At 38.9% G+C, this 18,999-nt stretch overlaps 2 protein-coding genes across 4 annotated transcripts in view; both read right to left on the bottom strand.

Moving 5' to 3' along the window:
• Positions 1-343: 343 nt before the first annotated feature.
• Positions 344-4,272, bottom strand: LOC117379723 (galectin-4-like). 3 transcript variants are annotated; one of them, XM_055225904.1, is made up of 14 exons: positions 4,173-4,272; positions 3,148-3,236; positions 2,440-2,644; positions 2,232-2,361; positions 2,015-2,070; positions 1,901-1,927; positions 1,784-1,810; positions 1,642-1,668; positions 1,549-1,575; positions 1,306-1,332; positions 1,204-1,233; positions 952-1,040; positions 665-830; positions 344-584 (listed from the first exon to the last, which is right to left on the bottom strand). In XM_055225904.1, the coding sequence occupies exons 1-14, from the start codon at positions 4,215-4,217 to the stop codon at positions 438-440; spliced, it is 1,092 nt and encodes a 363-aa protein (XP_055081879.1). In that variant the 5' UTR covers positions 4,218-4,272; the 3' UTR covers positions 344-437. The 3 variants fall into 3 exon arrangements, with proteins under 3 accessions (XP_055081879.1, XP_033832308.1, XP_055081880.1); XM_033976417.2 differs by having other exon boundaries at positions 2,015-2,074; positions 2,248-2,361; XM_055225905.1 differs by lacking the exon at positions 1,901-1,927 and having other exon boundaries at positions 2,015-2,074; positions 2,248-2,361.
• An 811-nt stretch (positions 4,273-5,083) lies between these two features.
• ryr1b (ryanodine receptor 1b (skeletal)) overlaps positions 5,084-18,999 on the bottom strand; it is a 43,521-nt gene continuing 29,605 nt past the window's right edge. The window contains 35 exon segments of the mRNA XM_033976721.2: positions 5,084-6,484; positions 6,564-6,615; positions 6,699-6,799; positions 6,932-6,996; positions 7,101-7,257; positions 7,331-7,465; positions 7,548-7,694; positions 7,792-7,852; positions 7,941-8,074; positions 8,157-8,199; positions 8,744-8,874; positions 9,157-9,411; positions 9,527-9,613; positions 9,697-9,880; positions 10,057-10,142; positions 10,776-12,088; positions 12,168-12,249; positions 12,399-12,503; positions 12,587-12,715; positions 12,822-12,910; positions 13,037-13,117; positions 14,491-14,508; positions 14,877-14,950; positions 15,047-15,123; positions 15,193-15,272; positions 15,352-15,451; positions 17,477-17,554; positions 17,673-17,724; positions 17,826-17,932; positions 18,046-18,142; positions 18,213-18,325; positions 18,410-18,544; positions 18,616-18,675; positions 18,771-18,863; positions 18,865-18,942. Of these exon segments, the coding sequence (XP_033832612.2) occupies positions 6,389-6,484; positions 6,564-6,615; positions 6,699-6,799; positions 6,932-6,996; positions 7,101-7,257; positions 7,331-7,465; positions 7,548-7,694; positions 7,792-7,852; positions 7,941-8,074; positions 8,157-8,199; positions 8,744-8,874; positions 9,157-9,411; positions 9,527-9,613; positions 9,697-9,880; positions 10,057-10,142; positions 10,776-12,088; positions 12,168-12,249; positions 12,399-12,503; positions 12,587-12,715; positions 12,822-12,910; positions 13,037-13,117; positions 14,491-14,508; positions 14,877-14,950; positions 15,047-15,123; positions 15,193-15,272; positions 15,352-15,451; positions 17,477-17,554; positions 17,673-17,724; positions 17,826-17,932; positions 18,046-18,142; positions 18,213-18,325; positions 18,410-18,544; positions 18,616-18,675; positions 18,771-18,863; positions 18,865-18,942 (4,695 nt within the window). The 3' untranslated portion in view covers positions 5,084-6,388.

Genomic DNA, 18,999 nt, shown 5'->3' with positions numbered 1-18,999 from the left:
CTTGTCTTTTTTCATTTAGTTAAAGACACACTATGCAGCTTTTTCTGGTGGGGGATTTTAGAGGATTTCTGCTTGTCTCCATGAAGATGTCGTGGCTCCACAGTATGAATTTGAAGTAATACATTTTGTATTTATTCAATGACAGATATTTTTATTGATTAGAAAAAAAATACCTTGAAAACATTCTTACTGTTAATGGGGCCACCTTTTCACATCTCTGACCTCTAACTAGTCTTGGTGGTGTCACCTGCTTGTGTCCAGCAGATATTCATGTTTAATGTGTCCCTGGAGACAACTGAGCATCAGACCCTTCAATACAAACGTTATTAAGTTTCTTTAATCAAACATAAACCACTAGGCATGAAAGAGCATATCTGAGGTATCTTTATTAGTTGTGTAATACATAGTTCTTCATTTCTGTTTACATTAGTTGTAGTTTAGAAGTGGATGTAGGAAATCTGCACATCGCCCTTTATCTCCAGCTGGTCGATCTCATTGAAAGACTGCATGCGGTGGAAAAAGTCAAACAGGTGCTGTCCGTTCACAAACACCTTAAATCTCTGATTTCCACAGCGAATCGACATCTGATAAAACAGAAAACACATAGTTAAATATAAAGCTTTATCCCTCATAGACAAAATTGTGAATTTCTATCAGTTCTCACATCAAAGTACTGTCCCTCTGCAAAGGGGTTGAAGTTGATTTCTCGTTCCTCGTTGCCCCAGCCACCTCCAATCTTACTATTTCTAACCACAAGCCCTTCATTAAGCCTTGGGTTTAGGTGGAAAGCAATGTCTCCCGTTCTGCTCACTATAAAGTTTATAGCCATCCTGAAACACATGCAGTGTATATTAATTTAAAACAGCAAACTTACTTCAAAGATCTCCTCTAAAGTACATATGAGTACACAAAGACACACACACACACAGTTACTCCATGTTATTCACATACCTGGAAGCTCCATAGGGCAGCATGCCTCTGATGATGATGGTTCTTTTGGGAGACAGTCCTCCAGCAATCATGCCTTGATATGGCACAGGCTGAAAGAGGCAGGAATAATGAGAGAAAAGCTTACTACATGTTGCCTTCTTCATTATAATTGCACTATTCAAACATCTAGGCCTGTAGCTATTCAATTTACTTCCACTAGAGGGAAGAGTTGTGTTCTGGTGCAGTACTTTATTTTTTTTACAGAATACTTACTGGGTTGTAAACAGGCTGACCACCCATACCCTGTAATCAAAGATCCATATTAAAAGGTTAATAGTAAATAGTAAGACTGAACAATGATGTATGGTTTCTTACCGGAAGGGTTGATCCTGGGTATCCACCCTGGAAGCAAAGAGAGTTTATTATTATTAGTTTCATATTTTCACATGCAATTTCAGGTTTCATTGAGTTTCTGTTAACATACCCCCATATCACCTCCCGGGTATGTAAATTAAATTTTAAAACCATACAACTTATCCATATGTTTATACTGGTTCACATAGATCATATAGTTTTGCTTTCATACAGTATTTTAGAAGAGAAAATAAAATAACCTACCCCCATATTTCCTCCAGGATATCCACCCTGTAAAAGAGTTTAAATAAAAATCTGCACTTATTTTTAATATTTGTGTCACACTTTACTACATACCCCCATGTTGCCACCAGGGTATCCTCCCTGTATAAGAAAGCTTTAGTTCAAATATAATTTTATAATATCACATATCTGTTTTTTTTTTTTTTTTAAATCAAGAAAGAGCATAAATGCCCTTGCCATAAATTAAAATACATACCCCCATGTTGCCTCCTGGGTATCCTCCCTATATGCGAAAATAGGTGTTTATTATGTGTGCTAATGTGCAATAGCATAAAAATAATAATTATTTTTAATTGTCAGAAGAATCACATACCCCCATGTTGCCTCCTGGGTATCCCCCCTAAATGTGGAAAATACACAGTAGGTTGGATAATCTACATATCATAATTGCATAATCGATATTGTGAGAATATTACTGACGACGTACACCCATGTTGCCTCCAGGGTAACCTCCACCCATGCCAGGGTAACCTCCACCCATGCCTCCCTAAATGAAGAAAGACCTATTATGTAGTGAAATAAATAACTATGTAGTAAATTATTAGTGAAAAAAGAAAACATTATCCACCTTACACATGAGCACAAAGTTCAAGTGAAATAAACACACTTTTAAAAAGGTCCAGATTCAAAGACCTTTGACCCACAAGGCTCCATTCTCACCCCGATGATGTTGATGGTCTGAATAGCCACATCTCCTGCAATCTCTAAACCTCCAACTCTCTCCACGGGGATCCGGTGAGGGAACATGTGAAAGTCATTACCATTGACTCTGATCTGTCACAAAGTGATTTCACAATGACACATGTACAGATTTACACAATACAAGTAACTCGTGTAAACTGTAATATTTACTTGGTAGCCCTGTGATGTGATCAGGATGACCATCTCAAATCTCTCTCCTTTACGGAAAGGCATACTCCTGATTTTGTCTTCTGACTCCCAATTGTCATTCTGACGAGTGTTGAAGACCACTTTGTCCCAGCCATCAAAGCGAGGGTTAAAGTGAAGGGCAACGTCGCTGTTATCAGACTGACCACACAGTAGGTTCACATAAAACCTGCCAATGATAAACTTGTGATTAATGGCACTTATGCAAACAGATGGGGGAAAGGCAGGAGAGGGCATACCATGTTTGGTTTGCTTTATAGCCTATGAAAGAACAAGTCATAAGAGACAACCACCTCCCAGACCCAATGTTACATAATGTCAGAAAGAGGAGACATCTGCTGTAATTAAGTAAGTACATATCCGCTTAATCCCTCAGTAGTCCAGGTAGGTTCTATAGCAAATTTTTGTTTTAAATCTGTCAACAAATCTGTGGACAAATATTTAAAAGAGTAACCACTTCTTGCCATTCATTCAAGTAGGTGCCAACTACACTAAAAACTGACACACCCTAGCTGTTTAAAGTAAGTGTTACTGGGGTTATTAGTTAAGTCCTTTGAATTATATAAGTACATATGTAGGTATACTACATAGATTGCTGTTTAAAATCAAACAGCCTTTAATTTAGTCCACCCCTGTCCCAGCCCTCTCTCTGCAGACCATGAGATGCTTTACCTGGTGATGTCCTCAGGTACAGAGCCCTGGATGTAGATGGATGAGCCCTCCCTCAGGCCTCCGTAGATTGGCCCCAGATAGGGAATGCTCTAGTTTGAACGTGACATAATAATTAGACAGAGGACTTCTATGAATGTTAAATATGCATGGAAACAGGTTGAAAACTGAACAAGGAGGCATTTTCTTCAATGTCTTAATCTCCTCTTGAATGCACGTGGTGTAAAAATGTGTATGGCTCAAAAGCAAGTATTCAAACAACAAACACGTATTTTGTAATAGCAAGACTGAAACATACATTTAATACACATTTGAAACTGTCATGATCCTGGTCTGTCCTATCTCCCTCACGTGTTTGAGTCTAGAGCTGGGGTGGAGAGCTGCGCTCCTCCCGTGCACACCTGGGCTAATCGACAATCAGCTGCACCTGAGGAGAAGAAGAAGGAGCCAGGACCTGACACTCAGCGCCAGATCGTCCGCGTATCTCCGTGGTATTCCTCGCTTGGCTCAGTTCATGTTTTTACGTTTTTTGATCTTGCTAAACTGGATACTGTTGCTTCTCACCAGATCCCACTCCCTGGACCCGCTCTTCTCTCCCGGTACAGTCCGTCCCGCCTCAGACTCAGCTCCTCACGCTCTGCCCCTGGACCACGACCCAAGCCCCGCTCACGGCTCACCGAGTGACCCACGTTCACTTTTTGCACTTTGTAAATAAACACTGTTAAACTTTCCCCGAGTTCTGTATCTTTGGTCCCTTGTGCCGAGCGTTACGACAGAAATATGACTGAATAAAGAATACATATAAAATCTTTTGGGCATGTTTCTGGATTGCTGTTTCTTCGTGCTGTCATAAAAATAAACAGATATTTACAGACTTAGACATTCTTGTAATTTAGAATAAAAAGTTATAGCAAAAAAGTTGTACAATTTTTAGACCAATCTATGCATATTATTAAAAAGTCATTAGATCAATGTGGCCAATTTATGTATTTATACATTTACATTGATTTAGATGTGCAGGTACTTACAGGGTTGTAGACAGGCTGGTAGCCAGGAGGTGCAACAAAAGTCATGGTGAGAGTTGAATCAAAGGACAGACCACAGGTAATGGGGGATTTTCAGGGAGGTCCTTCTTAGATTTATACAGGTGTAGGGGAGGGGCACAGCGGAAAACCAAGCCCTGACTTGTTCATTCTGTTTGCTCTGGAGGTGAAAGATGCAAATTAACCTCTGACCCAGGGAAGGAGTGGTGCTGCTATATAAGTGTACATGTTTAAACTATGCAGCATCAACTGTTTAAAACTATTACTATTGCACTAGGTGCATCAATAGAAAGATATCAATAGGATCAATAGGCAAGAAAGCAAAGATATCCAACTTGCATTTAGACAAATGCGGAAAATTGTGCAAAGTTGCGCAATTCATAAAATATCCAGTCCTTCCTAAGGCAAACACAAGGACAAGTGAACCTTATCTAAATTGCCCTGTAATGCAAGCGGAACAAAGAGCCCATAGTGACACACCGTGTTCCATATGAATACTTGATTCTAAAGTTAAATAAAATGTCTGGGAATTTTTTCTATAATTTCCAAAGGACCATCCACATCCTAAAAGTAAGATTCCAAACATTTCAACACAAAAATACATTTCCTTCAAACTGTCTCTGTTGACCTTTTCCAAAGCAAACTATTTATTTACCTACACCAGTTGTAAAAACACTAAAAGAACAGGCTGCATCTGACATAAAATATTTCATCAGTGATGCAGGAAACTTCATGGAGTAAATCATCTACTAGTTAAATAAAGCAGCTTTCATTACACATTACACACATGTTTAATCCAAGATCTTTGCATTTTAATTTTAGCAATTCATGTTTGTCTTTATAAATGTTGCTATTTGTTCTTAACATTTTTTATGACTCAAAAATGATGGCAACAGTTAAAATCCTTAAAATAATAATTTTATTGTGTTTTGAAGCACAAGTTTCAGTCAGAGGGCACTCCATGAGGTGAAAGTCATCATTTCCACTCAGTTCAGTACAATGTGTGAACTACAACAACACACATTTCAGATATCAGTGAACTCAATGCTCCGCTTTTGCAAAAATGGCCCTAAAATACAACTGAGAAAATACAAGGGACAAATGAGTGTGCTGTGAAGGAGGCAACAAAACTGCCTGAGATCCACACATCACACAATATTCTTAATACAGAGAACACAGGCTTCCTAAAAATATCTATCATAAAAATCTAACTAGCAAAACAAGTCTTTTGCTTCTAACTATTGTTAAGTCAGAAACGTCTCCTTATAATGTCCATAAACATAATGAACATGTTGTTTAGTATAGTTTAAACTCTTCAAAGAAAAATAAATATATTTATATGATGTATGTAAAATATGTCTCTTCTTTAAAAGGCATCTCTCTTGTCATTTCTATTAACACTTTGGCGTAGTGTTTATGAAATACATTCAGTGCTTATCAGGATGCGCCGAAAGAAACATAAGTGTTCATGTGCAAGTGTCACAACAGACCAGCTAAATCTGCATCAAAACTATAAATAAATAAAAGTGGTTTCTTTCCCGACCCTCATGTTGGCACATTATAAATATTTACGATGCTGGCGGGCGGACCACATACATCCATTGAGATGCATTGTAAGACTTCAGAGTGGGTTCAAACTGGTATATTGGGGTCATGCTGGTAAATGTTTCTCTGAATAGGTTTTGGGCAGGTTATTCCTGCTAAGAATTTCCATGAAGGATCACTTTAACACAATTTAAAGTGTTGAACAAATGCTACGTTATGGCTGCATTCATTGTGATATATTTCCACTCTTGACACTTGCTCAGTAATTGTACATAAATATCTGATGGCTGCAGCCACATCAAAACAAAATAAATAAATAATATTTCAAACAAAAGCTAGATCTAAAGTGTTCAAAGCTGAAGCAGTGACATTGCTATAGGCACTAGGACGTTCACAGCAGCAAAGAGCCCAGTGTACAAAACATCTGATATGCAAGGCAGCCTATGTTGAGTATCACACAAAACCAGACTGTGTTCTTGGCTTTGGTGTTTGTTTTCATGTTACTCAGATCTGCTCAGGCAGTATCCTGTTTAACCGGTACAAAAGTGCAGTCAACGTGTGCATAGCTTCAAACATGCACAACTAAAGTGGGACACACAGTGGACTTGTACATGTCTGATCCTCTGCCCCTCCAGATCTCCTCTCAGGATATGAGTTTAACTGAGCTGATCCTCATACTGTTTTCTGAAACAGTCTCCAGCTGGGAAGAAGTCCCAGCATCGCTCCTGGTACATCTTCCACACATAGGACTCCTAATTTGGGGAAAAATTGTTTTAGAATAATAAAACACAACAAACTATATGTGGGTTGCTTCTGTAAATATATACTGACCTGTCCTGTATGCTCTGTTTCATCTTTATTGATTAGATACATCAGGAAGAACCTGAAGGAAAAAATAAATACATAAATAAACTTTTGAACTGAAACAGAAACCAATCAAGTGATATAAAATAAGATCAATCTTACATATAATTGGCTAAATTATGCTCTTCGAGTGTATGTGTCTCAAAGCCATGTGGCGTTGTGTCAAAGTAATCGCTTCCTATTCCACAGATGAAGCATTTAGTCTGAAAAAAACAGTAAATATGAAGTTTATATCAAATGGCTCCTACTGTCCCAAAAGTCCAAATGCTATGCAACAGACATTACATAAAGACAATTGAATGTTGAATGAAGTGAGAAGACTTTTATTATCGTACCTCCATGTCCTCTCGGACTTGCTCTTGCTGGTCTCTCAGCTCACCAAAAGCATCAATAATCAAACCTAAAATGTAAAGAAGGCCATAAGTTGATATTAGCATCACCTGATATGCTTTTTAACAGTACAGTGGATAAGCAATGGACTAGTTAAATGTAGATATCCCATACCCTGAATGATGGCCAGCAGGATGACAATGACAAAGAAGAAGAAGGTGATGTCAAAGACCACACGGTACAGCTCGTATTCATCGCCTGCCGGGTCCTCGATCTCATCTCCAATACCACCACCAGCACGCACCCCCACATACATGTGAAACAGGTAACACTGCAACACAACTCATGCATTATACACACTATACAAACAGTATTTTATATTGCATAATATGTCCTCTGCTCACAGTCATCATGTCGTCACACTTCATGTCCGGCTCATCCTCGTCTTCACTCTTGTTGTAGAACTTTCTGAAGAAGTTGAAGGCCACGACAGTGTAGAGGTAAACCACTACAGCAAGCAAGCCCACTGTCATCACCAGCTGTGCAGAGGAAAAACATCATTTTAACAACATTGTCTAGTGAGTGAGTAAACCCCAGTGTATATCATATGAATATTCAGACCTGTTTGCCATTGTGAGTAACAGAGGACAGGATGGTGCGCAGGGTTTTGACTCCCATTGCGATATCAAGCAGATGACAAGCAAAGAAGAAATTGTTGTAGTGTCCAAGCAGAGACATCAACATGTACCAGACCAGGTAGAGGAAAGTCTAAAATCACAAAATACCAAAAACATGTATTATAATCATTAAAACATTGTGTATAATGAGCACCACAAGTTTCTTTTTATTTTTTCCTTTTACTCACATTGTCAGTGAACACAACTCCAAACTTCCAAATCTGATACTTAATGTCAATAGATGTGATCCTACAAATAAAAGGGGGAAATGCTATAATATTTCCACACTTTTCAATTTCACCTGCAATATTGACTCTATTTCAAAAGCATTTCACACCAGCTGAACATAGAAGTGTCTGGTTCAGGTTTCTTCTCATGAGTCATAGCGCTGACATCTAGAGAGGCCAAGTCCATTCCAAGCAGTTCAGCAATCCTCTCCCTGCCATAGATGTCGCCATATTTGTCCAGAACCTGGCAATGAATACATATGACATTAATAACATACATTCACTACATGATCTGCAGCAATTTATGATAAAATTGAGCTCCTAACCTTTCTCTTCACAAACTTGTCCCAGTAGTTGTTGGGGAATGTCCTGTATTCAGACACACAGATGTTTTAGTTTTAATTTTTTTATGATATTAAGAGAGCAAATGTTAAATACTGAAAAGAAATTAATTGACCAAAACATAGTAATATTGAAGGTGCAGTATGTAACTTTTCATCTGTCTTGTCTGTTTTTTATGGACACTACTTTACCTAAAACACTCAGACATTCAGGTAACACCATAAGTCAAGTAACAGGTCATATCTGTGGAGAGGAAAACCCTCACACGGTAAAGACACTTGTTTTTCCAGGTACTTTCTTTGCAATAGAAACACCAGTAATTGAATAGATGCAGGATAGATCAGTTTAAGGCTATACACTAGAACATTCTGATTCTGATTCTGATTCTTATTCTGATTCATTCCAGGTCAGATGAAAGTGGTTAACTCCTTTCCAAAGAAGTTACATAGTGTACTTTAATAGTGGTGGTACTTTTACAGCATGTATCACAAATTATTACATAAAAATGCACTGTATCTAATGAATGTGTTTCTGTTCTGCAGGAAACTTCATAATACTCTGTGGTACGTACGGGGTGTTCAGCACAAGTCTGTCCCATTGGCCTTTGATGTCATCGTCCTCTGGCTGCTCAGTCACATAGACACCATCGAACTCCAGTTTTCTGGCCAGTTCTTTCTCTCTCTTGAAGATAACGAGTGGTACCTGGAGAAGCAGGAGAACATGTGCTTTGTACATGTACTGTGACTTAAATTTATATTATGATTTACAAACTTGAGAAGGCTCTCAAAGTTCTACACTATAGTCATTTTTTATTCAGTCTGGTTTAAGTTTAGAAGCAAAAATAGTTATACAAAGCTTTTCACCTATAAACATGTTAGCTATTACTATTTTCTATTAAAGAACTACTGCTCATGGGTGTTTAAAATGTGCACTGTTAAATCTAACTGCAATCACTATAGTTCTCATAAAAATTGTCAAACTCACCTTGAGACAGTTGTATCCAATAATACAAAGGAAGGAAATGATAGTGTGGACCAATCCAAGGAATGCTAGAGCTGGCTCCATGTAGCCTGTGCTCTCCTCCAAGAAGTAGTACAGGGGGCCTTCCTCATCATCATCCTCACCACCATCCTCCATCCCAGAGCCCTCCTCCTCTGCACCTGAACCTTCAAAGAGACCTGAACCCTCGAAAAGACCTGAGCCTTCGAAGTCTTCCTCACCAGGGGGAGTGTCAGACACCTGTGAAAGCAATAAAAACAGCAAGAATCTAATATTATAAGTTTGTATGGTGAATGATAAGGTGCAATCTATTTACTGCATATAAGTAAGGTGTGTAAGTGTCATGTAACATCACCTTGTAGAAAAGCAGAATGAAGTTGAGAGCAAAAGCAATAAACAGTGCCAGGAACCGAAGATTGTAGAAGTTGCGAGACAGGTAGTTCTATGGGGGGTGAAAAAAGCATCACATTACCATGGCAACGTATCTATTGAATCTATTTAAAATGTGAAAATTATGAATGTTACCATGAATTTTATTCTCTGGACTTCCAGTTCATTCCACAGCTCAAAGCCGTCCTCGATAGCCTTCTTGTCTTTCTTGGACTTGGTCTGGACCTCGGGCTTCTCCTCCTCCTCCTCTGGCTCTTCCTCCTTTACTTCAGGCTCTGGCTCTGGCTCCTTTTTCTCCACCTTCTCTCCATTTTCAGTGCTAAAAATCAAGGGAATTGCTGTATTATATATGCATGTTAAGTATTTTCTTCTCTCAAGAGATTTTATAACACACTAAAACCATTCCTGCAAATAACCAACTGCATTTATGGTAGAAATTGCTCACTATCTATATATAAATAAAAAAAAAAGTTTTAAACTTTTAAAACAACTTACTCAGCTTTTTCTGCCTCCTGGGGAGCTTCCTCTTCTGTTACCTCTGTCTTTTCCTCATCTCCTTGGCCTCCCGTGGTAGCAGCCAGCTATTTCAAAGTAGGTTAGAAGTGACATTTAGAGATTAAATATGATCACATATAACATCACATTTTGGATATACAAGAATACTCCTAGGCAGAAATGTGAAAAGAGAGAATGATGGAGAATGCTGCATGTGAGAAAATGTTGGGGAGGGTAAATAGTTCCTTTAGAATCAGAATGTTCTATCTGACGTTTTGTAGAAAGAGTGACTCATACAGTATTGTTATTATTGTTCTTCCTGAATACCGTCTGGATATTTAAATCAAGATTTTATTGGGCTTGGTAAACTTTTTAGGTTTATATATGCAAAAAACAATTTCCCAATTCCAAAACTTTAACTTTAATCTCAATGTTTCAAAACTACCCAGAACGCAGACAGAAGTTTATAATTCTACGTAGATGAAATATAATTGCATTGACTGACCAGTGCGACAGTTTTTGTTTGTATATGCCTTCAACTGCCTCAATGTCTAAATGAGTATGTGCTTTTATGTTGTGCCTCACTTCTTTTTGTTGTTTTTGTTTTCTTCTGTTGTGTTAAATATAAAAATAAAATCTATAAATACTTACAATACAATCATTATTAAAAAAAAAATACAAAATAAAAAAAAAATACTGGCTGTGGCTATATATCTCACCAGTTTTCTCTTGAGCAGTGGTGTTCCCTCTGGAGTAGGTGGTTCCTCTTGTGTGGTTTCTCCAAAGTCTCCCAGCCCTCCGGGGGTGTTAAAGCCCGGCAGTCGTCCGCCCTCCCTCTCTTCTCCATCCTCCTCTTCCTCCCCTTCTCCTACTGCATCTAATCCATCTGCTGCTCCCTCTATGTCCTGTACTTCTCGAGCTCCTGGTTCAGGGGGCAGATCTCCGTGCACCTCGTCCTGGGTGGGGTCGGGCATACTCGCAAGGATCTCAGTCACTGTCATTTTTTTAGCCCCCTCAACTAAGCCTCCACCAAAGAGCACTTTCCATATGAGTGTGAAGAAGCCTTTGCAAACGCTGTAGACAAACATCAGAATTCCCATGAGGATTGTGTAGAAAAAAGTGAACAGACCAATCACCATCTCCTTCACGGTCATTTTCCTCAGTTTGCGGTATTTGCGGCGAAGGTTGCGGAAGGTGAACATATTGAAGAAGTTAACAACACTCTTTAAAAACTCAGCGAAAGCAGAAGTGGACTCAGCGACTTCTGCTTCTCCATTACCCTCCTCTCCTTCTGCAGACTCACCTCCCTCACCTCCACCACCTTCCTCCTCCTCTTCATCATCCTCCTCCTCAACCTCCTCACCCTCAGGCTCAGAAATAGATGCAGCAATATTCATTTCAAAAATGGTGTCCTCACAGAAGTTGACAAACATCTCCATCTTTTCACTCTCTCCTCCCTCATTGACCACATCAAAAATGAACTGTCGCTTGGACTCCCGGACCTGAGGCATTTCCCATTGGTTGCGGTTGGCCTCGCTGATCTCAAAATAAATACGCTCAATCCTTCTACTGGCTCCCATGATCTCAATGCGGCCAAGGAAAGGACGGAAGTAGTTAAGTACACTCTCTGCCTGCTCCAGGAAGTTCTGCAGACGAGTGTCATGGGGGACATGCTCGGACAAGTTTGTAAGAAGAACTGCGATATTGAAACCAATGTCTTTGGCGGGCTCCTGGAAGCGGTCAGCAAACTCCTCAAAGTTGATCATCTCATTCTCATCTGCTTCTGAGCAGGAGAGCAGGAACTGGATCTCAGATGGAGAGTACTGTTTCTGGCTGTCCATGGCTTTGGAGAAGTCCTTTTTGGAGATGAGGCCACGAGGATCTGTTACATAGTCCCTGAATGCATCAGACGCCACAATATCTTTGAGCTTCAGGAACATGTCAAAGAACTTCAGGATCATCTCGACATTACTGGAGGACTCTACCAGCATGTCCACCATCTGCCTGGCAATGGTGCCGTTCACCACGTTACCTGAAAAAAAAAAGCAATAGGTGAAAAGGTGTAGAGCCATGGATAATGTTATTTATATATATTAGAATAGCTGTTTTACCCTCAAGAAGTGACAGAAGCATCACCACCATGTCTTTCTGCAGATCCAACAGTTCTTTCAACAGACCAATCTGACTAGAGTCCTGCAACGCAAGAAACCCAAAACAAAATATTTTTTCTAGAATATTGTTTAATCTATCTTTATTTTATTAGTATTAACATAAGAGTATTACAAAGAGTCATGTACTTCAAAAATTATTACAGAGGGATTTGTAGAAATAAAAATTCTCACCTGTGCTAGTTTCATCATCATATGAGCAAATACATGAAGGAAACCAACAACAGCGTCCCACAATCTGCTGTGAGCCAAAGATTGCTGATTGCCGGTGCAAGGACCCTGCCAGAAATAATACAATGACATATTTTTATCTTTAAAAAGGGAAAGGCAAAAATATTGGTATAAAGCAACAGCAGTCATACCTGAATGTACTCAGTTAAACTGTTGAAGACTTGTTTGGCCACAGTCATAGCTTTGGAGAAGTTCCTTTTTCCTGGCTCATCAATGATGTCTTTTCCTGAGTAATACCAGTAGAAATCACTGATTGACTCCTAAAGGAGGCAAGAACACACAGTTATATTTTGTTGGACTACATTTTCAATGTTTTGAATCTATATAACAGCCTATTTCTGAAATAACATTTGTTGAAAAACAGACCTGCAGGCGAAGCAGGTAGTCCACAGTACAGATGATGACATTGATGGTGGTAGTGCTACCCGTCTGTGTTCTTAAATAGTTCTGGAAATCTGAAAAAGAAAACTTAAACCTTTAGAAACAACATAAATAGAGTGAACATGTTAAGCACACATTGAAACAAACAGTAAAAAGGTTTACTGTCACATATCAGCGTTCAGTGTGGAATCTAGACTTACCATTGTTATGACCTTCACAAAGGAGTTGAAGAAAGCGGAAGAGGTCACAGGTAAACTCATCATCTGCCATGACTTTTTCATCTAGACGCAGAAGAAAATGTTATTCTGATAGACAGGGAAGATGCATCAGGTTAGGAAAGAAGCAACATTATTGAAGTGTTTTCATACATACACATATTAGTATGTATGAAATATATTTTCATCAACTTACCAGTTTTGCAGTTCAATTTTAAGGCAAATTAATTAACAAAAACACATTTCTGCATGAACAGTATGCAATAAAACCGCTGCTGGCTTTGTTAGATTCATTAAAATAATTATTTTAGCAATAGGAGCTTGAGGCAGCCTCTTAACTTAACTGTTCACAAAGCAGCTTCATGACATGAAACACAAAAAAGCAGCATTGCCCCCGAGACTGTAATGGAAATGACAAACAAATAAATGAACAAGAGGACAACACAAAAAAGACAAAAGCACACACACATATAGAGAATGAACAGAAAACACATGTTTAAGAAAAATAAAACAGGTACAAAAGGAATGATTTGAAGTCACAATGCCATGCTAAAAACAGATCTACTGAACTCTAATTCTTTAACTACACAAGTGCAGAGAGATTGTGTGACGGTTAGGGCTGTCATGAGTAGGTTTAGCTTCAGAGTACGTAAGGGGGTGCAAGGTTCCGTCATTATAATTCATTTAATTTTAAAACTCTAATTCTGTAATCATGCTTTGTAAAACAAGAATTTGGTTATGACAACATGCTCAAATGTTCTGTAACAAAACAAATGGTGATGGTGGATGGATCAACATAGACGGACAATGGAGTAAACCAACATGAACCAACAATTGCACTGGAAACACAGACCTAGATGCTGTTCTATGGTCAGGGTTTTATTGTATTTAGAAGCCTACTTCAACCTAGATCTTCATGACTAAAATGCAGCTTAAAATATTTTAATATTTTAAAAGTTTTATATGCTATGGGCAAATTCACTGTTACAGAGCATGGGGCTGATTTCTATAAAATGTAAGCCACGGAGATCCATGTTCTATTTAATCATATACCTTTTTGGATGCAATATACAGATTCTATAATTGTCATTGGTAATTCTTAACCACAGAGCTGTGAGCACCTCCTCAAGGGCTACATAAATAGTACAACACAATTTATTTACATGTGCATTGTCCTCAGGCTTCTTTGTACTGTAAAAGTTGGGCCCTGGGGTTGAAAAAGTTAAGAACCCCTGGTATACATTATAGACAATTATACTTCCTACGTGGGGGGCTATGAATAAGTGAACTTGTCCAAGTTGAGCTTCAGTAGATCTGTGATAAACAAAGTATTTAATCCACAGACAGGAAAAACTAGTCAGGTGACTGAGAGCAAGAAAAGACAGAGGACAGAGGAAGGAAAGAGGACAGAAAGAGAACCAGAGCAAAGTTTCATTTACCACGTTCTAGCTTCTTATCTGACGAGAGGGGAGCACATGGGAACATGGGGAAAGGGGGAAGACAGTGATTGTGTTTGGGAGAGAAAAAACAAGAAACACTTGGTAAATCGACAACATCAAATGGTAGTCAGTTGATGATAACATGTGTCATACAAATACAGTGACAAACATTACATTTATTATGGTACAAAATGCTGCAGCGAAGCTCCCACGCTCACTTACACTACCTGAAAACAGGAATTCGTATTCAAACTCATTCTGGCACACAAATCCTCAAGCACATAGCAAATGGTACAATGCCAGAGGACTCAACAAAACGCTACACATAATATTTTAAGTCCTGGACATAAACTGTTGTAGGTAACTATACTTTGAACTGTACTCACTTGTGCCTTCCTCGGAAACCATCCCCAGACCTTCAGCTTTGTTCTGCCTCTCAAATGCATTCAAGTCCAAAACACTGTCAAAATCAACCATTAATTAATTTAGTCAATTAATGAACTTGAATTGTATGATGAGTAAAAAAAAATGTTTAAGAGCCAAATCAACAATTTACCTGCAAGTTTGCATTAAAGCCTGAACGCTCAAGAAGAATCCCACATCCTTTTTATCCTTCAGATAGTCCAGCATTCTCTGAATACAAAGTTATATTAGTTGTATAACAAGTAAAATTACTGCACATTGTGGCCATTTCTTACGTACCTGCTGCACATCACTGTTGCCTCCATTGAGGATGGAGATTCCCAGTTTTAGTGTAGAAGAAACCATGGCTCCTGGTTCACCTTAAACAACAAAAATATGCAGAATGACACATCTAACAGATATGTGGGATAATTAATGTTAACTCTTTCTGCTTTGTACCTTTGCAGGCACTGATCATCTGCAGCACCATCTCAGCAGCCCCACGATTGTGGAGCCGAGACTGTTGGTACAGAAGCCTCTGTTTCTCCATCTCCTTTTCCTGTGGATTAGCGCAGCAGAAAGGACTGAGCTATAACACTGCCAAACAGAGCTGCACTGCCCCCCGCACGCACTCACACACAGGCACACCAGCTGCTTTCTGTTGTAAGAATTTAGAACTTAGTAGATATAATAATTACATATTATTTAAAGAAGAAAAATATATATATCGACACTCGTTTATGGCAATAAGTGAAGAACCCATGGTAACACGTTATAACTACACATATTTATGCCTTAAAAACACACAGTGAAAGACATAATTTATAAAAAGAAACTAGTTTATTAAAAGTGATTCAGGTGTGGTAACTGCATAATTAATATCCTAACCCTACCTGCTACCTACTTTCTGAATAAATTACTTATTTTTATGCTTTATTGAGGCTAATTAAGGTGTACTTATTTTAAAGTGTTACCCAACCATAGTGTGTCACCTTCTTGTTTTTAAAACAGCTACAATAAACTATCTTGCGGATAATGCTGTTCTGAAGCAACTGAAATAGGTGAATTATTGAATATTTAGGCTGTAGGGCTGAAAGCACCATTCATTAAATGTCACTGGATTTTGTTCTAACATGGGCTTAAACCTGATCTTAATGATTAAAAAAAAACAACTCACACATCCACAGGAACATACACACATTCTCTTCCATTGAAAGACAATGTGTATTAGTGGTGGCGATTGTTATTCCAGCTTTTGACATCTCTCAAAGGCAGCGAACATTCACTGGCGGCACTGGCGGTTTCTCACATAAAATGTAACACACTTCATACACGCTTCACAGAGGCAACGGCAGTTTTCTGTATCACATTTACAACATGCAAATATTGTGCCCAAATGTGCAACCAACCGCTGATCTCCTAAATATCTTTTTAGGGTGCACTTAAGCTAACTCATGAAGTTGTCCCAGTATAACACAGCCACCCATTAGTTTATGTAACCCACCCACGTTGTACCATGCAAGGGCCATTGCTCCATCCCTCCTCCCCCATCCCTCGTAAGCCTGACTGTTCATGAGGTAATGAGAAACAAAATAGTCTTGCTCATTGTCATTATGTGTGGGCCATCGTGTTGCAGCATGTGTGGTAGTTAGGGGTAAAAGCTCTGTTTAAGTACAAAGTAGATGTACGGCTGACTGTGCAGGCTTTTACTGTAGTCCTTTCTGAGCACAGAGAGCAACTCTGGTTAATGCTGTTTAATTTAGTCAAGTAAAGACAAACAAAATCATTGGGCTAGTTTTGTTAAGAGATTAAATGAAGATGGGAAGATCACAGTTAGTAGGTAAATACAGGGGTAAGTCCAAAAGATCAGGAGGAGTCGTGTAAAGATGGAGGTCATCACATGAGGAGGTATGAGAATTAGGAATGATGGTTGGTTGACCAAACTCCTGGATGGTAACATTGCAACAGTTAACACAAGATTCAAGACAACTTAACTTAAAATTGAATGTAAAGTCTAAATCAAAAGTTAACTATGTACTGCAAAGCTACCACCAGGAAAAGCAATGAATCTACAGCTGCTACCTCACAGTTTCCAAACCTGGTTCAGATGGGAAAACACATCAAGTGGGTGAGAGTAAGTGCACCAATTTAGTTGTGTAAATCATTAATACTTGGTTTATAGAATATTAGATAGTTTAATGTTGAAAATGTTAAGAGCAATAAAGATTGAATAGGAACACTGAACAGGAAAAATAGGACTTCAGGGTTGGAAAAAGTGATTCTAACCACTGTGCAGTGATTTGGCTGGGGTTTATTTTGTTGTCTTTAACAGCATCATCTCTCTGCACTCAAGTCATGCACGTTCGAAAGGTTGGAGGTTGGTCGGGTTCAGCAAATGCATGCACAGGTCAGTCCACCATAGCAGAAAGTAAACAAGTGTTGTGAGAGCAGGAGAGAGAAGACAGGAAGAGAAAATATGGCTGTGGGGGGGTGTGCCGGGTGTGACGGTGTGGTGTAGTCACTTATGCGCGGGAGCTGCTTCTTCGCTGGCTCCCGTGTCTCCCCTCCCCTGGCCCCCCCATACCATCTCTGTCTGCCGCACCATCAAAGGAAGGCTCCTCCCCTCTTCTCCCCCTTCGTCCTCCTCACCAATGTGACAGCTCTGGAAAGACACAACAGCAAGGCAAAAACTCAGTATTAGTTCACAAATTACAGTCAAATTAATGTCACCAAATTGACTATGTAACTCAAAACACAAATGACCGATCCTAGAAACTTACCTTTGCCATAATATCAGCATAAGACATATAGAGATGGTCTACATCAAGCTTTCTGAAATATACATAATAAAAGGGATATAATTATTTCATGCAGAATTACTGCAGTGTGGTCTCAATTAAACCACACTGAGATAACAATCCCAAATTCCTTACAGTTTTTCTGTTAGAGCTGTGCGGCTGAAATGAAGAATCAGCTGGTGAAGGGGATCAGGTTTTGATTCAGTCTCCTCTTCCTCTTCCTCCTCTTCCTCCAATGCTTTCTAATCATTAATTAAAAATATTTTGTAAAAACCATCATTAGATGCTATAAAAATATTGTTGGATTTAAAAATAAAATAATAAATGTGTTTCAAAATAAGAAGAGGTTTCTTACAGAAAGGTCATCAATCATCTTATCCTCAAAAGAGTAGCCCTCAGTTTCTAACCAGTTGCGCTTGTATGCATCCAAGAACATGTTTGTTGCCCTGTGTCTATAAAAAGAGACAACATTTCAGAGATGCACCAGGACCATATTGTATTTTGTTAAAAGAAGATTTGTACTTAGGGATGTTGTAAAGAGGTGTCATCCTGAAACAGGCCACTACAGCTCTGCGGCGCTGTTTGGACAGCAGCTTGTGCCACACCATTTTCTTGGATTTAAAGGGATGCTCAGTCTGAAGACAGAAGAATTATTAAATAATGTGTAAGATTAAGTATATCAAGATTTTTTAAACATTATTTTTGCAAGTAATACTTACCACTTCAATGTGGTAAAGAACAGCAGACACCTCTTGAACTCTTTTGACCACTTTCTCAGGGTCCTCAGCATCCTCAGCTTTGCCAGACATTTCTTTATAAAGAGACATTTGCCAACGCATGGCCGGGTCCTCCACCTGACAACAGTGATTTGTGTAAATAACGCATTTTAAATTAATACAACACTGAAACAATTGTAAATACATACTTTGCCCTGCAGATGCAGATTATTGTGCAGGAACTCCCTCACTTCTTCATCTGTGTCTTTCTATACAGCCAAAAATATGTATTAATAGCAAAATGAATAAACATGTTTTATTACAGTAAAGTTTTGGAGCTTTAAAACAGCACACAATAATTTACCAGTGAGTATCTTATCTTGGCTAGATTGATAAGTTCTTGGTCTGCTGGAGAGCACATATTAAGACCAATGGGCAGCATTTTCTTCAATGCTGCCGACGATTAGCGATGTCTGGACAGAGTAGCGGTCACCGCGTTTCTTCTTCTTTGTGCGCTCCTGCTCTGAGCCTCCAGACTTAAACAGAAAACAGTGGTTTAGTTGCTTTTGTTGGTGCCAAACAAATAATGACAG

This window comes from Periophthalmus magnuspinnatus, chromosome 13, assembly GCF_009829125.3.
Source record: "Periophthalmus magnuspinnatus isolate fPerMag1 chromosome 13, fPerMag1.2.pri, whole genome shotgun sequence".
NCBI lineage: Eukaryota > Metazoa > Chordata > Actinopteri > Gobiiformes > Gobiidae > Periophthalmus > Periophthalmus magnuspinnatus.
This window is presented reverse-complemented; position numbering and strand designations above follow the sequence as displayed.